The 13,667-nt window shown below is 48.7% G+C and overlaps 1 protein-coding gene across 2 annotated transcripts in view; it reads left to right on the forward strand.

Annotated features, from left to right (window-relative positions):
* The first annotated feature begins 7,879 nt into the window (after positions 1-7,879).
* Positions 7,880-13,667, forward strand: part of MTMR11 (myotubularin related protein 11) — a 42,872-nt gene continuing 37,084 nt past the window's right edge. The window contains exons 1-2 of one of the 2 annotated variants that reach the window (XM_084824690.1): positions 10,789-11,338; positions 12,906-13,015. Coding sequence is in view for 1 of the 2 variants with exons in the window: in XM_084824689.1 (XP_084680815.1) it covers positions 8,584-8,640 (57 nt within the window). In the remaining variant the exon portion in view is untranslated. Of the gene's footprint in view, positions 8,641-10,788; positions 11,339-12,905; positions 13,016-13,667 lie in introns of those variants that run through there. The other variant, XM_084824689.1, reaches the window with a different exon arrangement.

The following is a 13,667-nucleotide window of genomic DNA, read 5'->3' on the forward strand; positions in this document are numbered from 1 at the left end:
GAATTGTTGTCAATCACCAGCTGAATATGAGCCAACAATGTGATGTGGCTGCAAAAAGAAGGCAATGCCATTTTGGGCTGCATTCATAGAAGCATAGTTTCCAAGTCCTGGGAACTATAGTTCCCCTCTACTCAGCACTGGTTAGGCCTCATCTGAAGTACTGTGTCCAGTTCTGGGCATCACATTTTAAGAAGGATGCAGTCAAACTGGAGAGGGTTCAGAGGAGGGCAACAAAGATGACCAGGGGACTGGAAACAAAGCCCTATGAAGGGAGACTGAAAGAACTGGGCATGTTTAGCCTTGAGAAGAAAAGACTGAGGGGAGACAGGATAGCACTCTTCAAGTCCTTGAAAGGTTGTCCCAGAGAAGAAGGCCAGGATCTCTTCTCGATTATCCCAGAGTGCAGGACACGGAATCATGGGCTCACGTGACAGGAAGCCAGATTCCGGCTGAACATCAGGAGAAACTTCCTGACTGTTAGAGCAATACGACAATGGAACCAATGACCTAGGGAGGTGGTGGGCTCTCCCAAACTGGAGGCATTCAAGACGAGGCTGGACAGCCATCTGCCGGGGATGCTGTGACCTGGATTCCTGCACTGAGCAGGGGGTTGGACTCGCTGGCCTTGTAGGCCCCTTCCAGCCCTACTATACTACGATTCTATGATTCCTGACCCAGGTGTTGAGATGTGATCTGCGTTGCCTTCCGTGCTTAATTTCCAGGTGCAAAAGTTGTGTGTGGAACTGGCACCCCGTTACCTAGAACCCCTGTTGGCTGGATGCTCTACAAGGGAAGGGCTTTCTGCCTATGCCCAGAGGTGCATTTGTCTCTTCTTACCTGCTGTGTCCCATATGAGTTCTGGCACACAAAACGCAGGTCAAGGTGGATGGAGCATAGCACACCATTGGACCCGGGTGCATCAAACGAAATTCTGCACATATTTTAACATCTGGCAAAAACATCCCATGTTCAAATCCAAACTCTTGGTTTTCAAAAGGTGGTTCTGAGGTGTGCTTCTCATCAAAACGGAAAGTCTTAAATCTTTCACTGACAATGTTTCTGAAGTTCATTCCTAACGTTAGTGCCTTCATACTGCCCACCTGCCATCCCCCATGAATTCCACAGGACCCATAACTGGGAGAGTTATTCAGGGTTGGTTTGTTTATAAAGACAGAAAATGTATCCTCTGTATTATTTATATAGCACCATCGGTGTATTGGAAGGACAGATACTGAAGCTGAAGCTCAAATATTTTGGCCACCTAATGCGAAGAGAAAACTCTCTGGAAAAGACCCTGATGCTGGGAAAGACTGAAGGCCAAAGGAGAAGGGGACGGCAGAGGATGAGATGGCTAGATAGCATCACCGATGCAATGAATATGAACCTGAACACACTCCGGGAGAGTGCGCAGGACAGGAAGGCCTGGCGTGCTATGGTCCGTGGGGTCATGAAGAGTCAGACATGACTGAACGACTGAACAACAAATCGGTGTATGTGGGTTTTTGCAAACTAAAATAAGCCCCTCAAAGACAGGTCTGTGCTCTGGGTAGGCAGCTATAGTCTCAGTGCAGACAGGAGGACAGACAGACACACAACAGCCTTGGCTATCTGAAGCAAATCAGACTTGGCGAATGCTATGAACACAAAGTGATTGCCTGGCATCTGGGTGAGACGTCTGCTGATCTCATCTAATGCTCGGCTTCAACAATGGTGAGCCAGATGCCCCGTTGGGAAACCACAAACAGGGTTGAAGAAGAAGTCTCTCTCCTAACCCCCTGGTCCTCTCTCCCCCTGGTCCTTAGAGCTACGCTGCCTCCAAGGTTCCACTCAGGCATTATGATCAGTAGTCACTGATTCAGACCTCTCCTCCTCCATGAATTAGACGCGTGGATTTGTTTCCCCCACCCTCCTCCCTGCCTCAAGCTTGTTTCCGTTCTTCTAATTAAAATGCACACGAGGGCTGTTCTGGATCTCTGCTTCTCCCTTTTAGCTGCGGGGGAGTGGGGGGGATTCCTTCCCAAGCTGGAGTTCCCTTGCTCTCTGAAGAACTCCTATTCTCCAGCCTGGCTTCAAGCAGGGGAACCGTGTTCAGTGCTGGGCCTGAGCCACCCCCAGAACTCTCTGTACCAAAGAGCTTCCTGCTGTTTCAAACAGACGGTGTCTTGATGTTTTATGGGAGCCAAGCCCGGGGTTTCCTTGGGCTAAGATGCAATCTCTCTCTCTCTCTCTCTCTCCCTCCCTCCCTCCCTCCCTCTGCCAGACTGAGGACTGCATCAACCAGCTCTTCTGGTTGCCGAAGAAGCTAGTACCAGCTCAGAAGCTCCGGTTTCTTGTGCCAAACTAGTCTTCGTACTGCATGGACTTGGAAATCTTAAACCAGTTGAGAGCACAAAGCAGGACTTGCTAATTGCATCGTCTTGTTACAGCACCCTTGCAGAGCGGCACGTCCGCCCGAGGAGGGCTGCTGCCCTCGTGTCTTGTTGGTGGGCTTCCCAGAGGCACCTGGCCAGCCACCGGGCAAAGGGGGCTGCTGGACTTGTTGAACCACTGGCTGCTCCCGCTTCAGGGCTCTATGATGATCTTATGTTCAGGATGGAGGGATTCCATGCGCAGCTGTGCTAGTGGAAGAAACATCTCCTTGGCTCAAGCAGCACCCCTCAGTGGGTTGGGCGTGGCCTGGGGGCTTCCAGTTGCCAACCCCTAGCAGAAATACTGACTTGGTTTGAACAGCATAGAGCCTTGTTGCACATAAAGATGAACAAATTATTGAGTTTGTCTTTAAGGTGCCACAGGACTGTTTGTTGGTTTTGCTGCACGGTGACCCCTCTGGAAATGCCTTGGTTTGGTTTCCATTTTGCTGCTGCTTTGCATCCAGATCTGCAGCCTGCGTTTTTGTGCCTGAGCCCCTAAGGGAGTTTTTCTTCTTCTTTCCTGCCTCTGCCTTAGCCATAAAACCCCACGCAGGGCGTTTTTGTTTCACCCACTCATAATAAGCTGTTTTCAAGGCATGAGTTGCGGCTGCTTAAAAGGGCTCTCCTGCTAGACAGAAGATGTCCTGAGGCATCGAGACTGGAGAAGTAAAAAATGCACAGCAAACTCTTTTTTTTTTTTTTTGAGCTAAATTTGTCCTTCAAGCAAGTGGGGGTGGGGGTGGGGGTGGGGACAAAGCGAGACTATCTAGAAGAGAGGCAGAGGAAGAAGGCAGGAGGCTCGGCCAGATGGTGCTTTCTTTTTCTTTCTTTTTTTGAGGGTCAGTCAATCTGGAATGTGGAGTTCAGAGGCGTTTCAGTATCTCCTTTATGGGGGCCAGGAAATAAAGGATTTTCTGAAATCATCTTCCTGGCTTAACAGTCATCCCCTCTTTAAAGGGGATAACATAAGACTTCCAGTGAAGGCTGAAGGGTGCTTTGCTGTTACTTCATGTGTATCAGACTGGCCTCTCTAGCAGCCACAGCTTTTCTGATTGCAGAAAAAATAGGCTTGATAGATCTGAGCATTTAATAACAGAAGAGTGCTCTGCATATGCTCAGATGCATCCCTTTTATTATGACTTCACCCCTTTCCAAGGGGAACACCATCTCAAACTAAACCCGACTTCTCCTTCTCTTCCTCCGTCTCCTCCTCCTCCTTTAGCTCTGAATGTGCCTTTGACAGATTCAGTGCAGGCAGAAATTAATACAGTGCTGCTTCTCTCAGCTCCTCTGCATCTCTGTGTTAGGAGAAGCTGATCCTGCTGCAAAGCACAGAGTCTCTGCCCAGTCACAGCGTCATGTGCAATGTGCCCCCTGCCCCTTTTAGGGGGAAAAATAGCTTTACATTTGTAGCGTTATTAAACCTTTTTTAGCTGATACTGTGTACTGCAGAGACTTAAAAAGAATTATAAAACTGTTCTTGGCTTTGTGGCCTCTCAAGCACTTACTTGATCCATATATAGTGGCATTAGTCCCATATGCAAAGTCGGATCTCTAGGCTGGATACCTGGGGCACAGTCAGTGGGAGGGAAAGACGAGCAGGCAGCTCCCAGTTTTTCATCCAAATCCCTATTCTTGTTTGCGGAATAATGGGCTCAAGTGACAGGAAGCCAGATTCCGGCTGAACATCAGGAGAAACCTCCTGACTGTTACAGCAATACGACACTGGAATGAATCCCCTAGGGAGGCGGTGGGCTCTCCCACGCTGGAGGCATCAAGACGAGGCTGGACAGCCACCTGTCAGGGATGCTCTGACTTGGATTCCTGCATTGAGCAGGGGGTTGGACTCGATGGTCTTATAGGCCCCTTCCAACCCCACTATTCTATTATTCTATTCAATTTTCTGAGGGCAAATTTTAGGAAAATGCAGAAATAACAGGTACCAACAGACCCTTTGTTTGTTTGTTTACCAAACAGATACCCCACATATTCAACTCCAAGAATTCCTAGGGTGGCAAACAACACAGCTTAATGTACAATATAAACACCCTAAATACAAAGGACTAAAGACAATGAGAATTAACAAACGGAGCACCCTCTCGACCTCAGAGGCTCAAAGCTAAAAGATCAGAGGTCAGTTTGGAAATCATCTTGTTTAGAGGCACATGGACGAAAGCCAGTTCAACTTGTTTATACGTTGCTAAGAGCTGCACATATGTTTTATTGATTGCTCAGTGTTGGCAAGGGGGAAAGCGGTTGTATCAGCACTGTAACTATGGTTGTATAAAACCATCACCTCCTTGAAATGAACATACATCATTAAGTACAGGGAATAAATCATCAGCAACAACAAAGAGCTATGTTTATAGCAGAAGTGGCTGAGAATATCTTACTCTCTGTTGGAAAATGAACCAAAGAAATAGCATTTTCCATTACGCTGATCTCATGCTTTGAGGGGTGGGGTGGGGGATTGAAGTTGTCTAAATGGTCTACATTCACTTGAAGAAAGCATTACTTTATATCTTTTTAAAATATGAGGTTATGGATAGGCCATATTCTTGTATGCGTCTTTTCATAATTATGCAAGAGGTTTCCTGAGCTAGGACAGACTTTCTCCAGCCAGGGGAAAGGACCTTGCACTTTTATTATCCATGTGGGCTACACACTATGACTGCCGAGCGCAAGGGCTCATGCCGAGCGCAAGGGCTCAGCTTTAGCAGGCAAGCATCCAGTTCAAATTTCAGCTTGCATTCCCCTCCTGGGCTCAGTCCTTGTGCTTTCCCTTCTCTTATATGATGAAACCCTCCAGGCAGGGAGTGGCAAATTCATTGGGCCTTCCTCGCTCAGAGCTGTGAGAGGGAGCTTTCAGCTTCTTTGTGAGGAGGAGGAGAAGGAGAGAGTGCTGGAACCTCAGAGTGGTTCTGAAATAATGAAATATTGATTTCATTTATAGCATGCCAGTTGAGCAGGAACAAACTGTCTTTAGGGCAGCAGCAAATCTACCTGGCCTTCCAGCAACCCCCCTTTTTTTAATGTAAAAGCTCAGCATTCTGGCTCACTACATTCTAACTTCAACAGGCAGTTTCTCTCCAGCTCCCACCAAAGTGGGTACAGTGTGTCTTGTCCGTAGCTACTAGGCACCAGACATCAATGCTCATCTTTCAGCCATCTCTGCTTTATCAAGGAATCAATGTTAGTCTTGCTGTGCATGGCCACGCTGATCATAAAATGTGTAGAAGACGGTTAGGGTTAGAGTTACCTCTACTTGACCTGTGCTGAAACAATCACGCCTTTTGCGCCATGGCAATGCAAACCCCACCTTCAGAATGTAGACCTTTTTGATCTAGTCACCAGGTTCGTTTTGCTCATGTGGATGATTTAAACCTAGCACATGGGATGGCCCACAATTGTGGCAGGTTATCAATGAGAATTAATGACTGAGAGTGCAAAGAGCATGGCTTGAGACGGATGCGCAGGAAACAATTGGAGTGTTGCAGGATGTCCTTGACAGACACTCTGTGGGCTTCCCGATAGATAAGAGCAACACTTTGCTCCTTCCTAGCAAAGGCCTTTCCTCTAAACATTAACTTCTCAACCACCGCAGCCCCCTCCCTCTCTTCTCGCAGGAAGAAATGAAGGTACTTCCCCAGGGCAGTAGAGAGACCAGAGCGGGGAGACTAAGAAGCATCCTGATTCTCCAGTTTTCCCTCTCGCCTGTTGCTTGATTTTGACAACAATCGGGGCTTTAACATGTCTAGAAGGCGCAGGGTCAGCCCTGAGATGGGGCAGCAAATGACCCCCCCCCATTCCTCAAGATACATGGTGCCCAAAGGGCAGGTCAAGTTGTTCTGGCAGCAGAGGCAGAACACCCTGTGAGCACCTCTCCCTGGGCATAAAAATAATCTAAATAGCTACCAAGCTGCTGCCCTGTCAGGACACCCCAAACCAGCAGCCTCACTCTGCCTACTGGAAGGGCCGGCTCTGAGAAGGCACAATCTTTTCCTGCAAGCTTCTCTCCCCTTCCCACCCACCCCCCTTCTCACTGGGGCTGGTCACACAACATGCTAACCCACACTCAGTTGAACCGTGGGTTAGCACGTTGTCTGTACCCGGGACGTTCTCTGCAGGGTGGCTTGTTAACCATGCAGTATGGGTTGTTAACCACCCTGAACAACCCAACAACAAACCATGGTTTCTCAAGGCGGCTTGTTTGAGGAAAAATAAGCCACACTGCATGGTTAACAACCCACTCTGCAGAACATTTATCATTTATCAAAATTATTTATTTATTGCATTTTTTTCCTCTTGCGAGGAACCCAAGGCAGCTTACATTATTCTCTTCCCCATTTTATCCTCACAACAACAAGCCTGTGAGGTAGGTTGGGCTGAGAGTCTGTGACTGGCCCAAAGTCATCCAGTGAGCTCCCATGGCCGAGTGGGGACTAGAACCCAGATCTCCTGGCTCCCAGTCCAGCATTCTCACCAGTACACCAAACATGTCCTATGTTCAGACAACACGCTAACCCATGGTGTGGTGTTATACTTTATATAATGTATGTTAATGTTGTTTGTTTTTTAAAAAATTGTGAACTGCCTAGAGAGCTTTGGCTATGGGGCAATATAGAAATATAATAAATGAAATGGTTCAACAAACAACCCCACTCAACCACTGAGTGTGGGTTAATGTGTTGTGCGAACCCTGTGTGTGTGTGTGGGGGGGGGGTAGTCTGTTGCTACATGCTAGCAGTGAAAGAGACTTTCTCTGCATGGGCTCAGAGCCCATCTCATCTTCATTTCTTCATACGTTTGAGAGCAGAACCCGTGGCCACCGAAATCAAGAGGCTTTGGGGCGAGGACATGGCACAACGGGTTTTAAGGAAGGATTTGAACATTGAGCCATGGCTCCTGTTTCAACACTAAAGGTCAAGCAGCAGACACACAAGAAGTAACAGATGGCACCTAAACATGTGCAAAGTGCGTTTCTGTCATCGCCAAGGGCTGGCTGTGCACGGAGCGCAGTGAGGCGGCAGGATGGACGGCACCGCTTTTGGCCACACAGCACTCTTTAGCCTTGCAGCCTGGTCCCTCCAGATGCTTGGACTACAGCTCCCATCCTACCTGACCATATGCACAGATCCTTTGGGGGGCACTCTTCACACCCCTCCGTTGCAAGAACGGCCCGTTTCTTCCTCCCTCCTCCCTGCTTTTCTGTTCTTCCCCCAGTTACTGGCCCAGAACAGGCCCTCCCCTTTATCCCATGCCGCCCTTGGGGTGGGGCTTTGTCAGAAGCCTCTTGACGCCTCCTGGGTCACCCCGGCACGTGCCACGCCGAATCACTGACGATGCCCTGCGAAATTTCCTTTTCTTACCAGGTGGGCGGTGTCATCTCCTCGGGGCAGGGGCCTGCCCTTGCGCTCCCCGCACGCGCTTCGAGGGCGCGGCGTGACGACCGCAGGCGCGGCAGCCCGTCTTCGGGCAGCCAGGGAGGGGGAGCGAAGGAGTGGACGGGCGCGCCTCCCCCCCCCCCGCAGCCGCGTGGGGCGGCGCGCTGCCTGGCTGGCGCCGTGTCAATTTCACCCGCCCCGCTGGGCGCTTCAGCGGGGTGTCAATTTCACCAGGGCGATCGAACGCTCCTGCCCGGGTCCCCGAGAGCAGGACTCGCGGGTCAGCACGAGGGGAGCTGGGGGAGAAGGAAGGAGGGAGGGAGGGAGGAGAACGACTCGAAAGCCCCCATCGCGCATTGCAGGGGGCGAAACAGGAGCCATCACGCGCCCCGGGCCAGCCCTCTCCAAGCCTTCCTCAGCCGGATCTCCTCTTCCTCCCTCTCCAAAGACTGCACGACCGCTCGCTCGCTGGCTGGGGAGGGAACCCGCTCAACATCCATCCAGTCTGTGAACGGAGGGCCTCGCCGCATACAAAGCAGCCCCGCTTCGTTTTAGCCTGCACCAAGAACAGAACAAAACAAAACAAAACAAAACAGCCGCAGTTCAGGACATCTGGGCGCGGAGCGCCTCCCCGCGCGGCATCCCTGGGAACTGGAGAGCTCCTCGCCCTTGCTCTCGCTCTGGATTTTAGGCATACACCCCTCCTCTCTTCAACGGCCTCCCTTTTAAAGAAGAATATTATATATCCCCCCACTTTATTTTTTTATGGGGCACGAAGAAACGGTACCATGCTTTCCATGTCCAAGAACTCCTTTAAAATTAAGCAACATCTTCAGGATACAGGGGTAAGTCGAGGGATACTTTGCCCTTTGAGATTTTGTATTTATTTATTTATTTATTTATTTTAGAGGGGTGGGTCGAGGAACGTGCGTTGCGTGCGTGCGTGCGTGTGCGTGTGCAACGAGGGCAACAGATTTTTTTTTTTTCCTGCTGGGAGTCATTCTAAGGGCATAAAAAGAGAATTCCTGCATTGAACAGGGGCTTGGACTCGATGGTCTTATAGGCCCCTTCCAACCCTACTATTCTATGATTCTGTGTCCAAAATCATGAATCGTGGGCAGGCTATCCACTGGGTATTTAGGATCTGTCTCGCCAAGACACAGTCCTATGGACGTTTAGGCAGTTGTAGGACTTTTTTTCTGTCTAAACGTGCACAGGACTGCGCCTTTAGACTTGGTCGTGTTCTGGTTACATTGCATGGTGTTCTGTGGAATTAAGGAGATAGCAGTAGATTCACCCCCACTCCCCATATTAATGTTGTAGGCTCCCTCTTAACTTTCTAGAAATTGGAAAAAGACACTTAAATGCACCCCCTCCAACCCCACCTGCATTTCTTTTGTTGGTACCTGGTTTTGTAAGCAGAAAGGCAAGTGAGTTATGATGACATCCTGCTACCCTTGGAATATCCAGTTACCTCTTCTGGTGGAGGTGGGTTAATTCTGCATTCGATGCACAGACATACATATGGTCCAGGGTGGCATCTGCATTTTCTAGGAGGCCTTCCGAAATAACCCCAGAAGCAGGTTACAATGTTTTGCAGGCATTTAACTTGTTATTTATGTCCTGAGCTTCAGCATACTTCCCTTTAACCCAGAACACACAGGCTGGAATTTTTAACTCTCCAGAATGGAAGCAAATTTTGTAAAATGCCCCCTTCCCTGCTCCGCAAAAACCTCCAGTTGGATTTAACTCCCAAACTTTTATGTTTGATTCCAAACGTTGGCATTTTTTTTTAAGGCCCTGATAATTTTAGAAGTGAGTGTTTTTTGTTGAACCGTGTCAATACCAAAGAAAACAATTCCCAAGTGCCTCCGCAACAAAGCCCCCTCGAAATGAACAGTGCTGCATATTTCAAAGGGGCTGCTGCAGGAGAACTTCCCAATGGATTGTGCCTCTCGTAAGTTTTGGACTGGGGAGATGGGGAGACAGTAAAACTGAGTGCTGACCAGCTGTCATGACAAAGAATTTTCCCCTTAAATGCTTGGAAATAATATACATTCACTTATTTTAAACAACAAGAAAACATCCAACTACTGGCCTTTGTTTTCTTTGGCCAGGAATAAAATATTACTTGGATTTAAACACACACTGCATTGCCTTGTGTTCTTATACATCCAATGTCTTGCATAACTTTAGAAGGGCAGTCCCCAGCATCTAAACTTTTATGCCTGTTTCCAAACATTAGCCTTAAAAAAAAGAGAGAGAGGACAAAAAGTGGTGATAATTTTAGAAGTGCGTGTTTTTTGTTGTACATCGTGTACTCGGCCATGGAGTGCTTCAACAGGGCAACTTTCCCATTAATGATTCACAAACTTTTACAAAGAATTTAAAAACAAGCAAACCCTGGCTCTCTTGGCTCCGATGCTGGCTTTTGAGCTGGTAGCTAGGAAACCCAGTCTTGGCCTGAGTGCTGAATTCCATAACTGCAGCTATGAACTGGCTGCAGATTTTGGACACTTACGTTCGCTAGCAATGCTTCTGAGGAGGAATGGCAGATAAAGCAGGTTTGCGATTGTGGCTCCAGTCCTTGGCAAAAGAGCACACCTTGGCAGCATTTTAAGGGTTTATTTTATGCATACTCTCTTATGCATTTCCAAGGCAGGTCTGAGTATCTTCCTTGACTCTATGCTCTCTCTCTCTCTGTCTTTCCATGTCTCGCTCTCCCTCCATCTCCCTTCCAGCATTCTTTGCATAATCCAAGAACGTTTTCCAAACTGAAGCAGAAATATGCACCAAAGAAGCCAGCCATCTGAGCTGGAGAGGGAGGGCATGAATTAAACCAGAAATTCTGATGGCAAGAGAGGCAAGATAGAGATGAAAATCAACACCTTGATTTTTCCTAGGAGGGTGAGGGGGAAAGTCCTTTATGAGGCAATCCTCAGATTGTTTACACCACGCTTCGCTTTTTAGCACACAGCCAACCCAATCTCAGTGTGTTAGATTAGGACTGGGCAGACTTGTGTTTGGGTCTCTATTAGCATGTGAAGCTTTGAGTCAGTCATGCCGTTTCAGCCTACTCTGCCTTGCAGGGTTGCTGTGAGGATAAGATGGGGGAACTCTATGTACACTGCTCTTGAGATCTTCGGAGGAAGCTTGGAATAAAAATGTGATTAAAAAGAAAGGAAACGGATTGTGAAGAGCTCCCAGAGGGTCTCCTAAAATTGGGGGAATGGACATTAAAATGGCAAATGCAGTTCACGTCAAGAACAACCATTTGCTCTGGATAAGAAGCTTGGAACGAGTGTTTGGCATTTGATAAGCCCTTTGCTTGAAGTGCATGATGATGGTAGAAATACAGGTCTATGAAACGTGCTGCTGAACACGCGATACTTTATACCGAGCAAGATCCCCACCTCACCCCTGTCCATCTAGCACAGTCTTGTCTACCCTGACTGGCAGCTGCTATCCAGGGTCTCAGATGGGAGTCTTTCCTGTCCTACCTGGAGATGCCAAGGATTGAACCTGGGTTCTTCTGCATGCAAGGTAGGGGCTCTACCACTAAATTAGGGTCCTTCTCCTAATAGCAAAGTAAGGTTCCAGTCCTCATGAATTCTGAAGAAAGGGCTGAATGAAATTGGAACATTGGAAGCTGCCTTTATACCAAGTCAGACCCTTGGTCCATCTAGCCCAGTTTTGTCGACACTGACTGGCAGCAGCAGCTCTCCAGGGTCTCAGTTGGGGGTCTTTCACAGCCCTACCTGGAACTTGGGGCCCTGGGCGTGCAGAGCGGGGGCTCTTGCGCGGAGCTGTGGCCCTTCCCTGTAGCACATGAGATGCTCTTCCTTCTTTCCGGATTCTGCAGGGCGCACTGTCTAGTCCCAGGTAGCCTGTCTGAATTCACCCTTTGCTCCTAAGGACAGGGGGACAGGGGGCGGCGGCATGGGTTTTTTTTTTCCCAGTTGCTGACTTCTGCAGCAGGTTTGAATCAACAGTGATGCTGCAGGGATCTGTCTGTCTGCGTTCTCTAGTGGGCCTGTGTTAAGAGGGACATCCTGCACTGTTAAGCAGTAGTCCTGTTCTGGGCCAAGCAAGAGGTTTTTCGGCAAGCATCGGAAGATGCTGTCAAGCTGGTCAGGCCCTTTGTCCATCTAGCTCCCTGCCATCTCCTGTGACAGGCAGTAATTGCTCTCTGGCATCTCAGGCAGGAAAAAGTATTTTCCACAACAGACCTAGGATTGAACCTGGGACCTCCTCGCATGCAAAGCCGAGTCCATGAATTATTCTGGGGAGGTCTCAGGATTGCAGGCTGGATGTGTCCATCCGACATCCCCGGTTCCTCTCTCACCTTCCCTTTGAAGCGTGCAGATGGCCTTGGGCAAGCCCTGCTCTCAGTTTCCCACCTGCAAAATGGGAACATTTTAATGAAGTGTCTGGGAGACTCAAAGCCTTTTGCGCTCTTTCTCTTGGGGTGAGACCGAAGTGGTGCCCTGTGAAGAAGGAGGTTTGTGGGGGCAAGTATTATGTGAGCAGCTCGGCACAAACGTGGACGACCTTGGAACTATGGAAGAACTTTGGGGAAAAGGAGCATCCTCCCAAGATGCACAGCTGGCACAACCTTCCAAAAAGGGAAGTCCCCCACAGGGCGGGAGATGGCAAGCAGGAGCAATAGGAAGGAGGGGAGGCAGGGCAGCATTGGCTCCTAGAAGTTCAGAAAGGGGAGTGGGCAAGGAGGAATCCTAGAGCGGGAGAGACCATAGCGTTCAACCCCCTGCTCAGTGCAGGAGTCCAGTTTAAAGCCTCCCTGACAGATGGCTGTCCAGTCTCTGCTTGAATACCTCCAGGGACGGAGAGCCCAGGACCTCCCTAGGCAGCTGGTTCTCTTGTCTGACTGCTCTGGCCATGAGACGGTTTCTCCTGAAGTTCAACCCAAAACTGACTTCCTGTAACTTAGCCCATTATTTTGTGTCCTGCAGTCTTGGATGCCAGAGTCGTGGCTGCGGCCCTCTTCTGTGCGACAACCCCTGAGGTCTTTGCCGAGCGCCACCCTATCCCCCTCAGTCTTCTCTTCTCAAGGCTAAACGTACCCAGTTCCCTCAATCTTTCCTCATAGGGTGTAGTTTCTAGACCGCTGATCATCTTTGCTGCCTTTCTCTGGACTCGTTCCAATGTATCTGAATCCTTCTTCAAGCGTGGTGCCCAGAGCTGGACACGGTATTCAAGGTGAGGCCTCACCATCACGGAGGGAACTGTTCCTTCCCATGATTTGAAACTATACTTCTATGGATGCAGCCTACAATTGCATTTGCAAGGAGGAGGAGGGGGGGACACCAGGATGAGTTGAAACGCCACTGCCTTCCAGTTGGTTTGGGGCAAGCTGCTCTTTCTGGCTTCAGTCCCTCATCTATAATGTAACACTGGGGATAATACTGGCCTGCTTTACAGGGCTGTTGTAAGGATTACTGATATGGTGTATACGGAGCACTGATGTAGATGCTTTAAAAAAATTAAATACAAATGCAACGCTAGTATGCAGGATAGAAAATAACAAAACCCAGGCAAAAATAAACGATACGGTGCTATCAGTAGCTCACTAATTCTCTCTGTCTGTCTGTCTGTCTGTCTATCATCTCTTTCTCATCTCTCTCTCTCTCTCATCATCATCTTATAGTTGCTGTTTATTATTTAAGGGATGTGATTTTTTCCCCATGATTGTGTAATTATTATGTATTTATGTGTTTTGAAATTTTATTTGTAAACTGCCACATGCTGGGTAACGTTCCCTGGAAGTTGGGATAGAAATGATTTCATAAATCAGTCAATACATCGCATATATGGAGCCTCTCTTCAGATTATTCAGTTCATGCCTGTTTAT

The sequence above is a fragment of the Heloderma suspectum genome, chromosome 17 (genome assembly GCF_057233095.1).
Source record: "Heloderma suspectum isolate Gila_16-S chromosome 17, 16-S_ref, whole genome shotgun sequence".
NCBI classification, from domain to species: domain Eukaryota; kingdom Metazoa; phylum Chordata; class Lepidosauria; order Squamata; family Helodermatidae; genus Heloderma; species Heloderma suspectum.